Here is a 21,459-nt window from a genome sequence, read left to right on the forward strand (position 1 = left end):
GTGAGACAGGAACAAAACCTAAATATCTTGAGTCCCAGTCAAATATCTTAACCACAAGACCAACCCTTCTGTTTAATTTTTCACATAAATGAACTAAGGATAAATTAAACTATAAAGTGCATATGTACATATATGAGATTCTGTATGTAGATTTTTTATATTATCGGTTACTTAAAATATTTATTTAATTTAGTCTGATACTTCTATAAATATTAAGATGAGCAGCACATGCTAGCTAAGAGCCAGATTCTTTTACTCACACTGAGCAGCAACCTTGCTCCTCAAGCTTGGTCCACCAATTTAAATGGGACTGCCCTAGGAGTAAGGTACAGCTCAACATGAGTAAGGGCCAAATCTGGCCAAAATGATTAAAATTTTCTTTCACACAGATTCATAGATTTTAAGGCCACACAGGCCATTATGATCAGCTAGTCTGACCCCCTGAACCACACAGGCCATAGAACCTTGCTCAGGTATGCAGGAAGCCCATACTTTTTGTATAAGCTAATGCATATCATTTAGAAAGATAATGAGTCTTGATTTACAAAGACTACAGGTGATAGAGAATCTACCAGATCCCAAAGTATGTTGTTCCAACAGTTAATTACCCTCACAGCTAAAAATTTACATTTTATTTCTGAATTCATTAGCTTCAGTTTCCAACAGTTAGATCTTGTTGTGCCTTTTTCTGCCTAGATCAAAGACCCATCTACTAAAAGAAGAACTCTTCCACATTCAGATACTTGTAGACAAGGATCAAGTCACTTAACTTTTTCCTGGATAAACTAAATATATTTTGTATTTAATTCTCTCAACTAAAAGGCATGTTTTTTCAGACTGCAAATCATCCTTGCAGCTCATTTCTGAACCCCTTTTAATTTTTCAACATCCTTTCTGAAGTGTTGATACCAGAACTGAGACAACATTCCAGTGATGGTCTACTAATGCCATATACGGAGACAATACCACCTCTCTACTTCTACTTGATATTCACCTGCTTATACACCAAAGGATCATATTTGCTCTCTTAACTACAGCATCATACTGAGACCTCACATTCAACTGATTATCTACCATGACCCTGAAGTCCTTTTCAGCATCACCAAATCCCAGGATACAGACACCCATCTTGTAAATGTGACCTACAATCTTTGTTCCTAGCTGAATGTTCCTGCATTTGGCTATACACTAAAACACAGGTTGTTCTTACCAGCTGATTCAGTTTGTTCTGTATCCATATCGGTTTTCTCAGACTAGCAGCTTTAAATAACAATATCACACCAATGACTTGCATCATAGAGGTAGTTAGTAATTAACTAATCGTTATAATGATTATATTCCAGTTTTTCCTGCAGTTACTGTACACCTGTGAAGACATTGTGAATTACTTGGTACTAGGCTGACTGCTAATATCTCCTGCACGGTTTTGCATCACAAGGTAGTCTCCCACGGACTGTGCAACATAGGCCTGGTCTACACTAAGAAGGGGGGTTGAACTAGGGTATGCAAATTCAGCTACGTGAATAGCGTAGCTGAATTCGAAGTACCCTAGTTCGACCTACTCACCCGTCCAGACGCAGCGGGGTCGAACTCCGCGGCTCCCCTGTCGACTCCGCCACCGCCGTTTGCAGTGGTGGAGTACCGGAGTCGACCGCAGCGCTTCCGGAGTTCGAACTATCTCGTCTAGATCAGACGCGATAGTTCGAACTCCGAGAAGTTGAACTCACCGCGTCGACCCGGAAGGTAAGTGTAAACCTACCCATAGTCTGTTGGCTTTACTTGCATTTTTCTAATGGGACATTCCTCAAAATCAGCCCCACATTTTAGATTTTATTTAAAAATATAAAACCTAAACCTTTTCAAATCCTAAGACAAAGAGAATAAAATCACTAGAAAATCCTTCAGAAAACATGAGAACACAGGAATTTCCTTATTGGATTATATCATGGTCCATTTAGTCTGCTACCTATCTCTGTCAGTGGCCACATAAGATGCTAAACAGGAACATCATGTGGACAACAAAACAACAATATGCTCAGGGAACAAATATTTAATAATAGGCTCTTTAACATAGCTGAGAAAGGTATAACAAGATCCAGTGACTGGAAGTTGAATCTAGATAAATTCAGACTGGAAATAAGGCATAATTTTGAGAATAATGAACCACTGGAACAATTTACCAAGGATTGTGCTGGATTCTACATCACTGACTCCTTTTAAATCCAGATTGGATTTTGTTCTACAAGATATGTTCGAGGAATTATTTTGTGGAACTTCTAGGCCTGTGGTAGGTTAGATGATCACCATGGTCCCTTCTGGACTTGGAATCTACACATCTATGAAAATATACATTTTGTTGTTTCATCATAAACAAAAGCTGGAAAAGTGGAGAAATACATTTTCAAGTAATTGGGCTAAAGGAAGTCTCCCCTGATAATTCATCAAATAACTGTCAAAAATGGAAAGCCTGAAGCTAGAGACAAGATATTTTCAGATAAAAATAGAACTGATCTATCTTCTTAAATAGCAATATTAGGTTGTAGTGCTTAAAATGTAATGGAAGACTCGTTAGTGTAAAAAACTTGCTTGAGCCCTGACAACTCATGCAGCAAGCCCAGAGGTGCTGGGGCTATGAAATGCCAGGCCTAGCGGTGTCAGGGCTCAGCCAGGGCACGCTCTGGCACAAATTAAGCACTGTTAGGTAGGAAGAAATGTAAATTTTTTGTCTGTAATTGGAGTTCTCTGAAGGTCATAATTTCCACAGAGCCAAACATCAGGGTCTCACACATATGTTTAATTAGCTTGCATGGTAAAGTTTATTTATAACAAAACGTAAAGCTACTAAAATTTTGTGTTTGTTTATTACAAACCTGAAAATGGGCTGTAAAACAATTTCACCAAGGTATACCAATTTTTAAAAGGAGACCCAGCCCATAAGGTGAAGCATTCCCCACCAGAAGGCAGGTGGAAGGGAGCAGACAAGTTTTCATTCATAGAGAGGGAAGATTTGGGGGACATATGGCTCCAAGTTTTCCATATCTTCTCATCAGTTCCAGACTCTAGGAGGTGGAGTATAGGGTTCAAAGCTTGACTACCAGGTGGGCATGAGCACACTCTGGCAATACCTTCATGGTCCAGGACCACAGTTACAGAGAGAATATGATCCATAATTGATCAGTGGGTCAGGGCCCAAACAGACAATTACCTATAGGGATGGACAGGGTTGCCAACCCTCTCAGTTTCGCCGGGAGTCTCTTGGAATCACGCTCTATCTCCCAGGGTCTACTTCAGCCAAACTAGGAAATTTTGGGCATTAAGAGTCCAGTGCAGCAGCAGGGCTAAGGCAGGCTCCCTTACCTGCCTGGGCTCAGCGCCGCTCTCAGAAGCGGCCGGCATCATACCTGCAGCCCCTGGAGGACAGGGGGTTTCCACATGCTGCCCCCGCCCCGAGTGTCGACTCTGCAGCTCCCATTGGCCGGGAACTGTGGCCAATGGGAGCTGCGGGGGTGGTGCCTATGGGCAGTGGCGCATGGAGACCTCCTGGCCCCCCACCTAGGAGTCACAGACAGAGGGATATGCCAGTCACTTTTGGGAGCCGCCTGAGGTAAACGCTGACCTCCTCACCCCCTCCCACACCCCAAGCCCCTGCCCCAGCCCAGAACCCGCACCGCCTCCTGCATCCAAACTCCCTCCCAAAGCCCACACCCTGCACTCCAACCCCCTGCCCCAGCCTATTGCCCGCACCCTGCACCCAAACTCCCTCCTGGAGCCCACACCCTGCATCCCCTCCCGCACCAAAACTCCCTTCGAGAGCCCTATCCCACACCCTCTCCTGCACCCAACCCCCCTGCCCCAGCCCAGAGCCTGCACCCTGCATCCAAACTCCTTCCGAGAGCCTGACCCCACACCCACTTCTGCCCCAAAACTCCCTCCCAGAGCCTGCACCCTGCACCTCCCTGCACCCAAATGCCCTCCGACAGCCCGCACCCCATGCTACCTCCTGCACCCAAACTCCCTCCCAGACCCCAACACTCTGCCCCAGCTTGGTGAAAGTGAGTGAGGGTGGGGAACAGCGAGCAACGTGGGGAAGGGCGGATGTAATGGGGGGCATGGCCTTGGGGAAGGTATGGGGCAGGGGCGGGGCAAGGATCTTTGGGTTTGTGCGATTAGACAGTTGGCCACCCTAGGGATAGAGGACGCCCATGGTCTGAGGGAGTTTTGAAGATAGTTTTTTAGGTACTGTATATATAAAACCTAATAGGAAGGAGTGGATAATCAGCAGGTACAGAGCCACATCATAAAGGGTGCTTGAGGGTTATCATTTCCTAGGGAATATTTAGAATTGTTTTAAAAATAATGTAATTCAAAATCCTAAAGTGGTGCAAACTGTTAGCCTATGTAACATTAATAATGTTAACCTCCCATTCCCTGCATTCCATTCCTTCCTACTGTCTGTTACACTCATCCAATGAGTTTTGTCTTCCATGAGATTTTAAGATTTTTGAGTTGGTGACCAAATCTTCCTATGTATTTATACAATGTCCAGCAAAACTTGACCCTGATCCTGATTTGAAACTGTGGGCACTATAATAGTTTATATAAATCCAAATAATAATAAACATATAAAAGTTAATTAAGTCTATTACAATCTATAAACTATGAAGGCTGCTGATGTACGATTATTGAAATAATTGGGTAACTGGATCTGCTCAGCTAAAGACATGAAGGTGTTTGTATATTCCAAAAACATTGTTTTAGTTGCATCATCTTTTGTCTCATCAGGAATCAGTGCTCCTGCCACAACATTATTATTAGTGTTAATTATTTTTGCAGCACTCAAAAGTGTGCAAGGTACTTAGTAGAACAAATAAGAGACAAGTCCCTGCTAAAAAGGGCTTACAATAAGGAGGAAAGAAAAAAAAATGTATTTTTGTTCACTGCTACTCTTTTAAATGTATGTTAAACCCTCCATCACCATTCTAAGCTAGAGTAATGCTGTGTATTCACTTGGATATGAACAACACACTCACAGCTGTACCCATCTGGCATGTAATTTTGAGCTCACATTTGCTATCTTTCCAAATATTTTTTTCATGAATCACATACTGCCGATTACAGACAGACTTGTCAATAGCCACTGGTTCTAATTATAGTAATGATCCCCCACCACAGAAAACTCTGTGATTGAACCTGAGCCACAACCCCCTTCCCTATACTCCCATCTGGGTCACTACAGATTCTCTGTGCTATCTCACAACACGGTGGCAGATTGTTTGGGCTGGAATCAGGGAGGCACAGGTGTTACCACCTGCTATAAATTCTTTAGTTACCCTTTCTATTACCCTTATGTTTTACTGGCTATTTAACTGATGTAATCATACTCCCAAGCACAACAATATACTGTACTGCTAATAAAAAAATCCTTCTTACAGTATAAAGGTAAAGCAAAAAAATATATATTTAACCTAAAATATTTTCAAATTGTAAAAGTTCCTAGTAAAAAAGATTTTAAAATAAATCTAGAAAATCAACACTCACTGGGCTCTGTGATTATAAGGCGTGTTTCCACTTTCTTTTGTAGTAGTCACATTTTTATGCATAAAGTCTATGAGGCCAGGATTTCATGGGCCACCTTGAGGAAGAATTTCTGGACTAATGCACTATGAAACCAGTGTTATACCTGAGATACATCAATGATATTTTCATATTCTGGACAGACAACTTAAACTCCCTCACAGATTTCCACCACAACTTCAACAACCACTACCCACTCATCAAACTCTCTCTAGAACACTTCCACACCAGGATCAACCTCCTGGACACCACAATCAACTTCAACAATGAAGCCCTACAGATAACTATATACAAGACACCCACAGGACCACCACACCTCCCTTCACTGATCCAGTAACCACCCCAATCACACCAAAAAAGCTGTTATCAACAGCCAGGCACTTAGATACCACAGAATATGCTCTGAGGAGACAGTCCAGGATACACACCTTTACACACTTAAAACAGCCTTCAACAAACAAGGACACTCCACCAGAGAAGTAGGTCATATCATGGAATGAGCCACTCAAATATCCCACGAGAACCTGCTTCATTATGGGAAAAAAACTACTCTGACCACACACCCCTAGTTGTCACCTACTACCCTATGCTGGGACCCGTATGGGACTATCATTAAACAACTACAACATATAGTCGATGGGGACACCATCCTGAAATATTGCCAGAATCCCCTCTTCTGGCCCTCATACAAGCCCACAACCTCACTCAGCTCATCGTCAGAAGCAAAGTCCCCACAGACGAGGACACAGCAACTCAAAGTGGCACAAGATCCTGCCAGAACAACAGATGCAAAACCTGCAGACATATCCCCACTGCTACCAATATCCCATACAACACATCTTTCAAGATCCAGGGGTCCTACATGTGCCTGTCACAACAGGTAGTGTACCTCATCCAATGTACTACATGCCCCAATATCAGGTATGTGGGTGAAATGAGACAATCACTACGCTCTCGAATGAACTCATACAGAAAATAATAAAACACAAAAGCACCATATCGCCTGTGGGCAATCACTACATATTTGACCTCTCAATCTTCATCCTCAAAGGAAACCTGCACAAAATCTTCAAAGGATGAGCCTAGAAGCTTTAATTCATAACTTTGCTAGACACTGAAAATGATGGATTTAATACAGATACTGGATTTATGGTTTATTACAACAATCTGTAATCTACTAGCTCTCCCCCCTCCCTTTTTTTCATCCTATGACTGTAGAGGTATTAATTGGCCACTTCACCTTGAATGGTCTCTTAGAATGTGTCAACTATTTACTCTAAACCAGTGATTTTCAACCTTTTTTCATTTGTGGACCACTAACAAATTTTGAATGGCGGTGTGGATCCCTTTGGAAATCTTAGATATAGTCTGTGGACCGCTAGAAATCTGTGGACCACAGGTTGTAAACTACTGTTTTATGGTAACAACAACCTTTTCCAGACCCTTTAGACATAGTCTGCGGACTCCCAGAGGTCACAGCTCTAAACAATCTGTTCCAACTTGTATTTAGCTGAGATACTCTGAGTACCTTTCCCAGACCTGAAGAAGAGCTTTGTGTGGCTCAAACGCTTGTCTCTTCCACAAAAAGAAATTTGGCCCAATAAAAGATATTATCTTACTCACCATGTCTCTCTATGCATAAAATGTGCACCTGCTGTGTGGCTCATGCCCTTGTAGAGTTCTGCTACCCAGGAGATAAGGTGTAGGTACTGTTAGTTCATTGAGAAACTTGAAGAGCATATAAGAACCTTCCTCTTTTTCTTACATTTCTGAGATAGAGCTTAGTTTATTTGACTGAGTTGGTGAGATGACAAAGAATCCTGTGGCACCTTATAGACTAACAGACGTTCTGCAGCATGAGCTTTCGTGGGTGAATACCCACTTCTTCAGATGCAAGTGGTGGAAATTTCCAGGGGCAGGTTTATATATGCAAGCAAGAAACAAGCTAGAGATAACGAGGTTAGTTCAATCAGGGAGGATGAGGCCCTGTTCTAGCAGTTGAGGTGTGAAAACCAAGGGAGGAGAAACTGGTTCTGTAATTGGCAAGCCATTCACAGTCTTTGTTTAATCCTGAGCTGATGGTGTCAAATTTGCAGATGAACTGGAGCTCAGCAGTTTCTCTTTGAAGTCTGGTCCTGAAGTTTTTTTGCTGCAGGATGGCCACCTTAAGATCTGTTATTGTGTGGCCAGGGAGGTTGAAGTGTTCTCCTACAGGTTTTTGTATATTGCCATTCCTAATATCTGATTTGTGTCCATTTATCCTCTTCCTTAGAGACTGTCCAGTTTGGCCGATGTACATAGCAGAGGGGCATTGCTGGCATATGATGGCATATATTACATTGGTGGACGTGCAGGTGAATGAACCGGTGATGGTGTGGCTGATCTGGTTAGGTCCTGTGATGGTGTTACTGGTGTAGATATGTGGGCAGAGTTGGCATCGAGGTTTGTTGCATGGGTTGGTTCCTGAGCTAGAGTTACTATGGTGCGGTGTGCAGTTACTGGTGAGAATATGCTTCAGGTTGGCAGGTTGTCTGTGGGCGAGGACTGGCCTGCCACCCAAGGCCTGTGAAAGTGTGGGATCATTCTCCAGGATGGGTTGTAGATCCCTGATGATGCGCTGGAGGGTTTTAGCTGGGGACTGTATGTGATGGCCAGTGGAGTCCTGTTGGTTTCTTTCTTGGGTTTGTCTTGCAGTAGGAGGCTTCTGGGTACACGTCTGGCTCTGTTGATCTGTCTCCTTATTTCCTCGCGGGTACTGTAGTTTTGAGAATGCTTGTTGGAGATTTTGTAGGTGTTGGTCTCTGTCTGTGGGGTTAGAGCAGATGCGGTTGTACCTCAGTGCTTGGCTGTAGACAATGGATCTTGTGGTGTGCCCGGGATGGAAGCTGGAGGCATGAAGGTAGGCATAGCGGTCGGTAGGTTTTCGGTATAGGGTGGTGTTAATGTGTCCATCAATTATTTGCACCGTAGTGTCTAGGAAGTGGACCTCCCGTGTAGATTGGTCCAGGCTGAGGTTGATGGTGGGGTGGAAGCTGTTGAAATCGTGGTGGAATTTTTCCAGAGTCTCTTTCCCATGGGTCCAGATGATGAAGATGTCATCAATGTAGCGTAGGTAGAGAAGGGGCGTGAGTGGACGGGAGCTGAGGAAGCGTTGTTCCAGGTCAGCCATAAAAATATTGGCATATTGTGGGGCCATGCGGGTGCCCATAGCGGTGCCACTGATCTGGAGATATATATTGTCATCAAATTTGAAATAGTTGTGTCTGAGGATAAAGGCACAGAGCTCAGCAACCAGTTGTGCTGTGGCATCATCAGGGATACTGTTCCTGACAGCTTGTATTCCTATGGGCACCAACATTTCTGAGATAACAAGAGCACCAATATCTGGGCAGATGGACTTCTGGCATTTAATGATGAAAAGAACAGCTACGAATGAATTACAATTAAAAGAGAAATGTTTCTCTATTTGGCTTATTGGAAGAAGAAAATATTGCCAGATCATATGCAAGATAAAATATCAGAACTGCCTGCTTTTTCTTCTTCTCTAAAATATAAGATATTGTGCCCCTGTTGTTTTCCAGTTTGAAAAGGATGGATAGATAGCCGTCTAAAGAAGTGACTGTATTTTAAAAGGAATAAACAATTATATCACAGAACAGAGGTTGTTAGAATTTCCAAATACTCAAGAGCCAATTGTATCCACCCTATACTATTAAATAGCTCAGTGGTTTGAGGATTGGTCTGCTAAACCCAGGGTTGTGAGTTCAATCCTTGAGGGGGCCATTTAAGGATCTGGGGCAAAAATCTGTCTGGGGACTGATCCTGCTTTGAGCAGAGGGTTGGACTAGATGACCTCCTGAGATCCCTTCCAACCCTGATATTCTATGAATATGCAGAGATACAATTTCTCAATAAAAGGGACTAATCACACTCTCACATCAGCATCCTGCACAATCAGCATTACACACCAACATCACACCTGAATAATAGTTCATGACCATGTGTAAACCATGTTGAAGGCATCTATCATATAACTGAATTTTATGTGCTTAGTGCTTTAATGATGTAGGTCAAATGGATATGAAAGAGACAGAAAGAGAAGGGAGGATCACCAAGAACATCAATAATGAATCAATACAACAGGTTGATATGCATTGTTATGTGTTTATTTCAAATCTTTCACCTGCACTGATAACATAAGGCAAGTAGCATGTATAGATCACATCAATAAACAGGGCCTGACTGTACAGCTAATATTAAATTCACACAGTTTCTTCATATAATATAATCTTGTTGATTTTTGTAGCTACTTCATGTTATGATTCTGCCATGCTGACATCATGCACCAACTTTACTGATATGGGCCAAAATAAAGCACTGATGTCTAGTGCAGAAGATCATCACAGTTAGAAAATTATTGTAATGCTTTCCCCTAGATTCTAGCTTGAGAACAGAGAGTGAGAGATAATTGAAGTTAAGTTTATTGGACTCAGCTGGTCTCTGAGTTTGTCCCACAACCTCTCCATCCACCCCCCTAGGCCTGCTAAGGTGCTCACTTTCTACACGTCTAGAAGGTCCACAAAAAGGGAGAGAATAGAGCCTGGCAGGAAGAGAATTGAGCCTTTTTGTGAGATAGAGGGCAGCAGAACAGGGGGGGCTACAGGAGGGAAGCATGGGGGAACAGCAGGATGAGAGGCTGCTAAAAAATCTGGAGGAGTTCTGTGAACATAAATGGAAGGTATGTATTTACAAAGGAGAATACGCTGCTTTAACATTGCAGAAATCACAGGTAAGATGTTACCGTTCTGAGAGTACATTTCCAGAAATTTTACCATCCAAACTTGTTAGACAAAGAAACTACTAACCTGAACAAGAACAAAGTAGCGTTTTTTCCATCTTTTCCAAACCTTCTGTCCAAGAGCATATAAATACCTGCCAAGTTAAAAAAAAAAAGTCATCTGTGAATAATCAATGTGATATAAAGAGGAGCCAATGAAAAAAATTATTCAACTACTATCAAGCCTTCCTTTAAATTAAGCATTGTCATCTCCAAACAGAAGAAATTTTCTCTTCTATTTATTCAAGTCATTAAAAATGTAAGTGTGTAAATATTCCTTTTCACTCAAAATTAGACTGTAATTAAAAATATGACAAAGAGAAACAGATACAAACTGAGTGCATTGATATTTAAAAAGACTAATCTGCTTGGCTCTTTTATGCAAGCAATTGACACTGGGAAAAAAAAAAGGAAAGATAGAATAGAAACACGACAGCAAATTAGAACGCTTATGGCCACACACACACACACACACACACACACACACACACACGTGTGTTTTTGTCAAATAATTAGACTGCAGGCTCATCTTTTTGCTCCGTGCAGATTTACTTTCTATTTCTAATTTTTTGCTGTTACTTCTTCAACACGGTGAGTGCGGGTAAGTTTTGTATAACATCATCCATAGTGCCAAGGTGGGAAGATGTTCAAATATAAAACTGCCATCAAGGAAACAGGACTTCATTCTCTTTAATGTAAATAAAACTGAGGTTCCCAAATACAGATTCACCTGGCATAGAGAATAAAAACCTGGACTTCTTGTTCCCGGGGACAGAGAATTCAAGACTTTGGTGAAAGTTTGGGCAGAAGAGCAACACTGTAGTTATCTGAGAAGAAGCAGAAGGGTGCAGACTAGCAGCAAGTTTTATGGCTGTTTTTTTTTAATGATTGTCAGACTCCTAATCATGAGGAGGACAAGCCTGCTCATAATGTCAGAGGGCAAAAGAAGGTGGTCTGAAATGAACATCCCCAACAGCCCAGAAAAGCTGAGAGAGAGAACTCCTTGTAGAACCTGAGGGAGAACAACACAACCCTCTGCCCCAGCAGCTGGCCAGGAGCCTGCCAGACTGCACTGAAGATAACTAGTATAATTCATGGAACCAACTCCTTATACAAAATTGCAATTCAGTGTCTGGATTTGATGGGGCTGGACTCACAGGGCATTCCTCAGAAAAGCATATACTCAGGGGTATAAACTCTGGTGAAGGTGCTGAAGGCCCCACAAAAATTATGGATATAGAAGAGGAACCCAGAGTCCTAGGCATCGAAATCACTGCCAAAATGAGAAGAGTCCTCAGCACTAATGGTGCCATAGCAGGCATCTCAGGGTCACAGATTTTTGGATTCTTGATCATGCATTTTCCTTTTCTGACATAGTGATGGGAACTCCAGTCCCAAACACGGGTAAGCACTTCTTTCTCTTTTTCCTTGAGTCTGAGGACAACCAAGAGTGGTATTAAAGAGTCTTTGAAATAAAGACCCACATGAGACTGTAGAAAGCACTGCAAACTGACAGTCCTGGGTTAAAGCACTGAGGAGAATCATGGTATCAAGAATCTGACTGGTTTCAATCCTGAAATTCTGCAGCAGGAGGTCTGTCTACTTGCAAGTAAGGAGGGTGGAGGCTAAGGTCTCCTGGTGACTGACAGGGCTAGTTCTGCCTCCAAAACTTCAAGCAAGGCTGAAAACTCACTGTAGGACTGAAAACTCACTGTAGGACCTGTGGACCTTGCCTCACTAAGAAAAGGTAGGACATGGGATGGAAAGTGCCACAGAGGGGCTAAGAGGTATGCTACCCTACAAACTATCAGCTGCTCCACAAGAAAAATCAGAGAGGCAGCATTAACTCTCCTCTGTGTATTCTATGTCTCAGAGTGTAATGGGATCACTGAGTTCACAATAGCACAGGGTCGTCTTATAACATGCAGCCATCGCTGTATGGGAGTACAGAGGGGACAGCTGCTTGAGGTCCAAGGGGTTGGGATTGTGGTTCCCTGCGGATCTCTGGTTTCTGCTGTCTTTTTGGGCTCAATCCCCTGTGTTCTGCATCCTGTCAGCAGTAACTTGTTCCTTCCACTCACTTTTGCAGGGGACAGAAGAAAATACTCTTGTGTTTCTAAATAGATTCTTGCACTGTATACTTATTACAGGTGAAGAATATAAACTTTTGCCCACTGAGAATGTGTAGGACACAACTGTTTTTTAATCAGACTGTGATCATTTTGTTATATCACACACTGCACCTCTCTCCTCATTATTAAAACATGGAGTTATCTTCCCTTAGTTCATACCCTGGTACAAATGTGTAAGAATTCTACTTAAGTACTGTGGGGTTTTTTGTGCTGGTGAGATCAGACAATTTGGTTTGTGTACCAGAGGTTTGTTTGCAGGACTGCTGTGTGATTGTGTTCTGGCTGAATACTCTAGAGCCTGCTGTGTAATTCCCATCTTCTCTCAATTGTATGATTATCTTAAATTCGATAAAAAGAAAGTTTAAGAAATAGGGTGTGTAAATCAGACCTGTCAGAGAAAGGGCATACTGGGAGCATATATTTAACTGTGTTTTATGTGAGAATTTTTAGTGTTTGCCAATAATATATGTATTTACCACACAGAGTGCCAGAAACATACTCTAATGTGTAATGTGACTTGTTTTACTTTTCATATATACTTTAAAAGAAGTAAGCACGTTCCCCTAGGTTGGAACATTTATTCTTTTTTGCCAACACATACCCATTCTTCCCCCTTGTAATTTCTTTCATTTCAATGATCATGTTTGGGGGAGGGAAAAGTGTGAATGGACATGTCTGAAGAACAGTAACTAAAACATCTACAGAATACTGCTCTCATCCTTGGGGACAAAGGAGACCACAGCATAGCTCAGGAAAGGGGGTGCACAGGTGACCTTTGTGATCTCTCAATTCTGAACCTGCCCTCTGCCAAGCTAGTCTTGTGGCATAACTCAGAGGAGCCATGCTTTAACCCATGCTGCATGCCAATGGTCTCATGTGGCCAACACAGCAGCTAGGAATAAACAGCTGGAAAGTGCTGAGACACAGGAACGTCGTGACCATGTGAACTTACTGCTGGGTGTGGCCCCTTAGTGTATGTCTACACTGCAATTAGGCACCTGCAGCTGGCCCATGCCAGCTGACTGGGACTCAGGATGCAGGGGTGTTTAACTGTTGTGTAGATCTTCCGGCTCAGGCTGCAGCCCAAGCTCTATGACCCTTCCACCTTGCAGGGTCCTAGAGTCTGATCCCAGACATTTACACTGCAATTAAACAGCTCCTTACACTAAGTCCCACAAGCCCGAGTCAGCTGGCCCAGGCCAGCCACAATTGCCTAACTGCAGGATAGACTTACTCTGAGACGGTTACAAAGGGAGCCATCTCTATGCCATCAGAGGATCCCCCAACTCCAGGATAATCCTTTCACACCCAGCAATGCTGGTTGTAGGCCTAGAATCCATTAGGGCTGCAGCATAAAATGAACACCTCACACTAAGGGTTTTCTCTGAGACCAAATGAGTATGGCACTGAGAAATAACAATCATAATTGTATGATGATCCATGAACATTTGATCTCTGAATGAAGTCTTTCTATAAGAAAAAAGGTGGTGGGTTTTTTTTTTTAAACTTCTCTTCCCATACGGTTGTTTACATTAAAACTTCTCTTTGATACTCTTTTTTTTATTACTGTCACTTAAATGGGCACAATGCTCACAATTAACAATCAACTCAAAACCAGTTCAAAAATATAGGGGGAAAAGCCTATATTCCTCTAGTAAGTCCAACCAATGTAAGATGTTAAATACCAGCTTTCTCTGGGGAGTGAGAAAGAGGGGGAGGAAAACGCTGCCTACTTAACTTTAAAATCTGCTGTTCTTACATAGGATTAGGTAACAAAGAAATTAGCACTATTGACACAAAGCAGGGATTTAACACAGAGAAGCAAAGCCTTATGGCATTTGGTTTTACAAATCACTATGAACACACAACAATAATCTTAAACTAGTAATCCCGCTTCCAGTGCTCTCCGTAAAGGGAAGTGCTATTTCCTACCGTAGAACATTTCAGTAATTACCATGGCACATGGGAAAACTCCTGTGGTACCATAAAGAGTTAAACGTTTATTCTGTGTGGAGTAGCACTTGGAAATTTCATATTAGGAATTTATAGGAATGTTAGTTTGTGACAAATTCTGGCCAGGGCTCATTGGGAATAACAGTAAAAAGGCCAGCTCCCAGAGGTGAAAGCAATACTTAATTTGTGCCAGGGCTGAACCCTGGCACCTCTGGGCTTGGCAGTTCATTGCCCTGGCACCTCTGGACTTGGCAGTTCATCGCCCCGGCATTTCTGGGCTTGGCACATCAATTATGAAACTAAAAAAATTGCTTGAGCCCTAGCAGCTCTTTCACTACAAATTAAGCACTGAGTGAAGGAGACCTGGGATTTCACTGGCAGACCTTGTGCCTCTGGGAGAAGGGAAGACCTGAAGTCTTTGCAAACCAAAGTGTCCCTCTTAGTACCCTCTATACTCTCACAAGGGAGAAGGGCCAAAAGGCTCAGAAGTGAGCTGAATCACAGGGGCTAGGCTTAGGAGGGCCTACCCTTTGTTATTAGTTATATGGTGGGAGCCCTGTAATCCCACATTGGACCCAGTTAAATGCCTGGGAGGGCATACTGCACCCCTGCCCTCCGCTCAGTTAATAAAGTTGCAGCTTGCTGCTTAAATCTATCCCTGTCTGTACCTTCATTCATTTACACGTACTGATCAATCATTCCATGCACAGAATATGCCCTTAACACTATACCTTGGGGTATATGCCCTTTTGATTATTTTCGGCCATACTGAAAATGACACAGCAGTCATTCTCATAGATTTTCTCTCTCTCTTTGGGAAACACTGAAACATATATGCAGATACAGCTGATATGATATTCCTCAAAAATATTGCACCATATACTACATGTAGTCTCTCTCTCTCTAATTCTGGTTCCACCATAGAGATTGTCAAAGGTAGTTCTTGAATTATTACAATTTGGCTACATATTTAGATGGAGGCCTCTGAAAAAACAGTTACATGTTGCTTATTACTAAATAGCTTCACCTTCAACTCCATTTCTCAAGATCCACTTTTGTTACAACACCTATTACAAACTGGCCAGCATTCAATGGGTAGGCTGAAGGCAAGTTGAGAAAAGTTGTTATTTATTGATCTATGTAATCACTAGGGTGACCAGATGTCCCGATTTTATAGGGACTGTCCAGATTTTTGGGTCTTTTTCTTATATAGGCTCCTATTACCCCCCATCCATCCCGATTTTTCACACTTGTGTCTGGTCACCCTAGTAATCACAGAATTTCAAACACACAAGTATAAAATCTATACATATATTAACAATGTATATACTTGATTGTCCCGCTCCCTCAACCTTTGTATATTGGCTCATTTTCTTAGTTTGGCAGTAATCTGAGGCTAGCACAATGGGGCCCCAATCAGAATCAGGGCCTTTAGATGATAAGACAATACGAACAAATATAAATATTAGTAGTAGTAATAATAATAGGGATTGAAATTCAACACAAAACTATTTAGAAAATAAAACCTTCTTAAACGTTTGCTGTTTTAATAATAGCCTTGAACACTGTTTTGTCAAACGGACAAGCTATATTTCCCTTTTATTTTTCAATCCACATAAGGAGTTGAGCTGTAGAACTCAGAATTGTATTATAATCAATTAAGTCATAGATTAAAACAATCTATTCTATGCTGTTTGCAGTATTTTTTCCAACAACAAAAATACAATTCATGCACATTTCATGGAATTTTTATAATTAATTTTCTGTATAAGATAAAAACTGTGATGGATGCTGATTTTATTTATATAACAATGTAAGGGCAGTCAATATCCTTTTATCTGAAAATCAAAGAAATTTACTGAATGTTGTACTCCTGAAATATTTGCAATGAGAAAACTGACATTTTTTAAATACAATAAACTTAAAGGTTTTTCAAAGTACATATCCACATACTACAAAAGTTCAAAAGCATATTGTTAAATATTGTAATTTAGTTTCAATTATGTGGTGGCATATGTGTCAAAAATGAAAGAGAGGATGGCAGATTATTTGCACTAAATTCATGCTGTGAGAGTTCAGGGATTTAGTTTTTGATGAAAAATCAGCACTAATGAATAGCTGAAAAATCTAATTGTGGGTGGAATACTGGAACTATTCACTGCTTGAAAAAAAAGGGAAAAGGACTTATTACTTCAACACAGATAATTTTTTAGTCCGGCTTTTCATTCTAAGGAATGAAGCAATCAATTTACATCTTGAATGATAAATCCTCTACTTTTCCAAGGCTTCATTGATCACAGACAATGAAAAAATACATAAAGAAAAATCAATACATATAGCAGTTTAGTCCAGCAAAGGGCTTTCTTAAAGAGAAACCTCAGTCAAGGTTGAAAGAGCAATTAATGCAGTCTCAAAAATCTGGGCCATTCTGATAGAGTTCAGTTAACATGTGGCAGAAGTAATCATCCACTTGTGAAAATGATTTTCAGTTCATTCTCAAACACCTTTCAGACACTCATGATCCCATTTAACTGACAACAATACAGGCTATCTGTGGGCATCATTGCATTTGATGTGAGAACCAATAGGGACCAAATGCCCACAGGCACTTTCAGTCATCACTGCACGTTCTGTGTTGCTTGCATAAAAGGAATCTTCCTTGCACTGCATTCCTTCTTTTATTTAACCCCACAAGATTAAGCCTTTTTTTTTCTTTTTGCCTTCAGTTGAGGATGAGAGGCACAACCGATGCAAGACAACAATATGACCTGGGTCATCAAAGCCTAGTAACAAACATTCTCAGATTGATTTCAGTACTTTCTGTGCTCTTGAGAAAGAGGACTAAATAAACCATCAACAAATGAAAACATATCAGCCCAAACTTCTATTGTAATTATGACTGCTAAGGATGCAGAAATCTTGAGAAATGTCAAGTAATGTAAGCATCACAACTGAGAGGGAACATAGTACTATTTATTCCAATGAGCAATAGTCTCATAATATGGACAGAAAAAATGTGATTTATTTTGAGCACCTTTTCATTCTATTTACATTTCATTATAAATACAGTATTTTGATTAATACAGGTGCACTTAAGGATCTGTATATTCTTGCATACATTTTTATCTGAAAAGGTCCGTTTACCATCTTAATAGCCCCATCCAACAACATTTTACCACTACTAAATAAGCATTACTGGACTTACATCAGCTGTGAAATAAATACTATTATGATTTGCTAATGAACCTATGTAGTACTGTAAAATTAACTAAATTTATTAACTGAGCATTCACATTAAAGGTAAAAAGCATTCTTCAACTTTGAAAGGACCTCCAAGACAATAAAAAAGTGATTAATATCCTTTGTATGTGTGTATACAACATAAATGCGGGTAGTGTTCCAATAACAGGAAGCAGAACATTATGCACATAATATCTAACTTCCCAGTAAAAGGCTTTGCATTACACATTTATAAGAAAAACCATGACAGAGACATGACAATAAGAAATTAAGACAGAACAGTTATTTTTACGCCCCCCCCCCGCCGCACCTTTCGTTCAATGTGTATTTGAAACTGTTGGGAGGCCTGGTGAGAAAGCACGAACAACAGTGTTTTCACCAGGCTGGTGACACACACCCCTATTTCCCTATCTGATCCAGCTCTGCTATTGGTTGAAGGCTCAATTTGGGTAAGGTTTGAGGAAGCAACCTGAAGATATAAAGAGGATTACATCTGCTCCTGTGTTTGAAGGTGTGTTCCTGTCCTTTGTTATTACTTCTCAATGTGGGTGTATTATTGGTGAACGATCACAGAGCAGTGATGTCTAAGGAAAGTTTTCTTCAGCTTCCAGCTTGGCAATTCTGACGACTTCTTTGGATACAAACCTGATTAGTTACCCGTACTTTAGTCACCTCTTGATTAGACTACTACAGTGCACTCTACAAGACTACCCCTTAAGTCAACCCAGAAACTGAAGTAGGTACAGGGGATTGTAGTCTGTAGCGTATCTCACAAGCAGCATATGACACTGATCCAGTTGATTTCAAGGTATTGCTGAAAAGTTGAATTTGACCTATGAAATCTTAAATGGCTTAGGACCTGCCTATTTGAGAGAATCTCTTTGTCCCTGTGCCTGTGTCAGCAAAAGAACTTCACTGAGGTTTGGCCTAGAAAATTAGGTCAGTTTAGCCATAACAGTCAGGGTTGTGAAAAATGCACACCTGAGTGATGTTGTTAAACTGGCCTAACTCCTTGTGTAGATAGTGCTAGGTTGACAGAAGAATTCTTCGGTGGACCTAGGTACTGCCTCTTGGGGAGGTGGATTACCAACGCTGACAGGAGAACCATTGTGCCACTGTAGTGTTTTAAGTGTAGACATACCCTTAGAATCTGTGGGATATAAAAGAGAAGGAACCACCAGCAGGGTGTTGTCTATGAGGGACACTGCTTTAAAATTCATTCCTTTCTCCTCCCTGATGCAAAATAGCCTGATTTTATATAGCCAGGGCTTGGGAAGGCCAAGTAGGTACTGGTAGAAGTGGTGGAATGTTTCTGGGGTACTGTTTATATTTGATCTATCTAGCTGGTTATAGGGAAGCTGACAGTTTTATCTTTACAAAATTCTACTTTTAATTACATCAAAGGCACCTATAATCCAGGATAAGTGTTTTTAATGTGAGTTATAAGTAAAATTAAGTAATAAAATAAGTAGATGTATATAATTCCACAATTCCATGATATGGACTGACAAGATTAAGTGAGTCCAAGATGTTCTTATTTTAATTTCCTGCACAAGTATCACAGTATTTTTTTTTAAATTATTTCTTTCGAGCAACTCTCTTTAAATGGGTGTCATAATATTGAAAAGTTGCATCAGAGTGTGCTACAGGCTGGCAAATTCTGCTGTATCTGGTATCTTCTATTACTACTTTGAAGTTAGAAGTTACAGTAATAAATCAATCTAGGAGTTTAACTCAATTTGTGCACAAAGATTTATTCAGTGTGTTTGGATATCCTGTAATTATTTTTTTAAATTCTTAGTAAATCAGATTTTTTTTACATAAAAAGCAAAAGGAAATTAATTAAAAAACTTATTTGAAAACATTATTAAAGTTTTGAAACAAATCAATGAAACTAAAAAGTTTTAAATTAAAACTCTCATTATTTCCTTAACAAGAATAGTACATGGCATTTGAATAATTCTTTACAAACATTAAATAATTACTCCTCATAAACACCCCCAGAGTCCAGGGAGGTAGGTAAGTACTATTAAAATCTCAGATTTTCAGGAACAGCAATTGAGGCAGAGAAGTTTAGTAAACTGCTCAAGAACACAGAAGGAATCTGTTACATCTGGAATTAGAATTCAAGAGTTGCTTGTTCCCAGTCTTGTTCTGACAGCTATTCCATGCATTTCAAAGACCTATAAACCCCACTCAGCCCTCCCATTGCACAGGTGCCAAAACACACTTGAAAATCATACACAGAATAAATTAGACATACTAGAAAAATATCCAAATAAAATCATGAACTAAACAAATGCTTAACTTTCATCATTCCATCAGGCTTCTTTCTATTGCTCCCTTTCCCCACTCCTTGTATGTGTATAGATTTAAGCTCTCAGGGCAGTCCCGATTTTATAGGGACTGTCCAGATTTTTGGGTCTTTTTCTTATATAGGCTCCTATTACCCCCCATCCATCCCGATTTTTCACACTTGTGTCTGGTCACCCTAGTAATCACAGAATTTCAAACACACAAGTATAAAATCTGTACATATATTAACAATGTATATACTTGATTGTCCCGCTCCCTCAACCTTTGTATATTGGCTCATTTTCTTAGTTTGGCAGTAATCTGAGGCTAGCACAATGGGGCCCCAATCAGAATCAGGGCCTTTAGATGATAAGACAATACGAACATATATAAATATTAGTAGTAGTAATAATAATAGGGATTGAAATTCAACACAAAACTATTTAGAAAATAAAACCTTCTTAAACGTTTGCTGTTTTAATAATAGCCTTGAACACTGTTTTGACACTATACAAATAACAGCAGCACTTCCTGTACCTATGATTTGAAAAATGTGTATGATTTTATATTACTGAAATAGGTCTACAGGTATTAGAAATATAGATATTGTATATCCTCACAGTACTTTGCTGGCCCTCTGGAAAATATCTGTGTTCTAAAAGTTAACTCTGAATTTACTAGACTTTGTTAATTTGAGTCAGTCCTAATATAATATAGGATTTTTTTTATAACTAATGATGTATACTATGTCTGAACCACACCACTGGGTTCCTCGTGCTGGTTCCAAGGTGGGATGAAATGGGAAGACTGGGTGATGGCCTGGCAAGCCATCCCCCTAAAACATCTCTAGCTTCAACACATGGAAGAAAAGGACATAAAACTTCAGCAACTTCATCTGCTATTCAGAATGAAACCAAACTTTGGGATTCATCTAAATCTCCTACTATACACAGGAGAGTCAGACCATATGATGATGGTTCTTCCATAAACCAGACTTTGGGGGAAGCATCTGATATAAAGATGGTATGTCTGCTTCTGCAATGATATCTGTATCTGAGGATGGTCTGTGGAATGTTTGATCATTAAGCTGTTGAAAAAACGACTCTCTCAACTAAAAAATTGGAAAAGTTGAGTGCTGATCTATGTGGCATGCAGGACACATGATGGAATTTGAACACCAAGAGCTCAGCCCTGACTTGCAGTAGTCAGATCTTTCAACCGTTGCATATGTGTGATACATCTAATGGGACACACTGGTGTGGCTTTGGTTTTGTCCCCGAGGGCGCCTTCTGCACTACTTACGTGGCAAGCTTATTCTCCACACCTGATAGCCACCATTTTCAGTCTGAATGTAGGATGTGCAGTAGTTATTAGTGCATATGCCTAACACAATGTAAGGCCTGATGTTGAAAGAGATGTTTTTAATGC

At 40.6% G+C, this 21,459-nt stretch overlaps 1 protein-coding gene across 5 annotated transcripts in view; it reads right to left on the reverse strand.

Moving 5' to 3' along the window:
* The window catches only part of CADPS2 (calcium dependent secretion activator 2), a 530,263-nt gene that overhangs the window by 183,917 nt on the left and 324,887 nt on the right, over window positions 1–21,459 (reverse strand). For all 5 annotated transcript variants that reach the window (XM_039510109.1, XM_039510118.1, XM_039510136.1 and 2 more), the window contains one exon: window positions 10,440–10,506. In XM_039510109.1, coding sequence (XP_039366043.1) covers window positions 10,440–10,506 — 67 coding nt within the window. The remainder of the gene's footprint in view (window positions 1–10,439; window positions 10,507–21,459) is intronic.

Source organism: Mauremys reevesii, linkage group 1 (genome assembly GCF_016161935.1).
Source record: "Mauremys reevesii isolate NIE-2019 linkage group 1, ASM1616193v1, whole genome shotgun sequence".
Lineage (NCBI taxonomy): Eukaryota > Metazoa > Chordata > Testudines > Geoemydidae > Mauremys > Mauremys reevesii.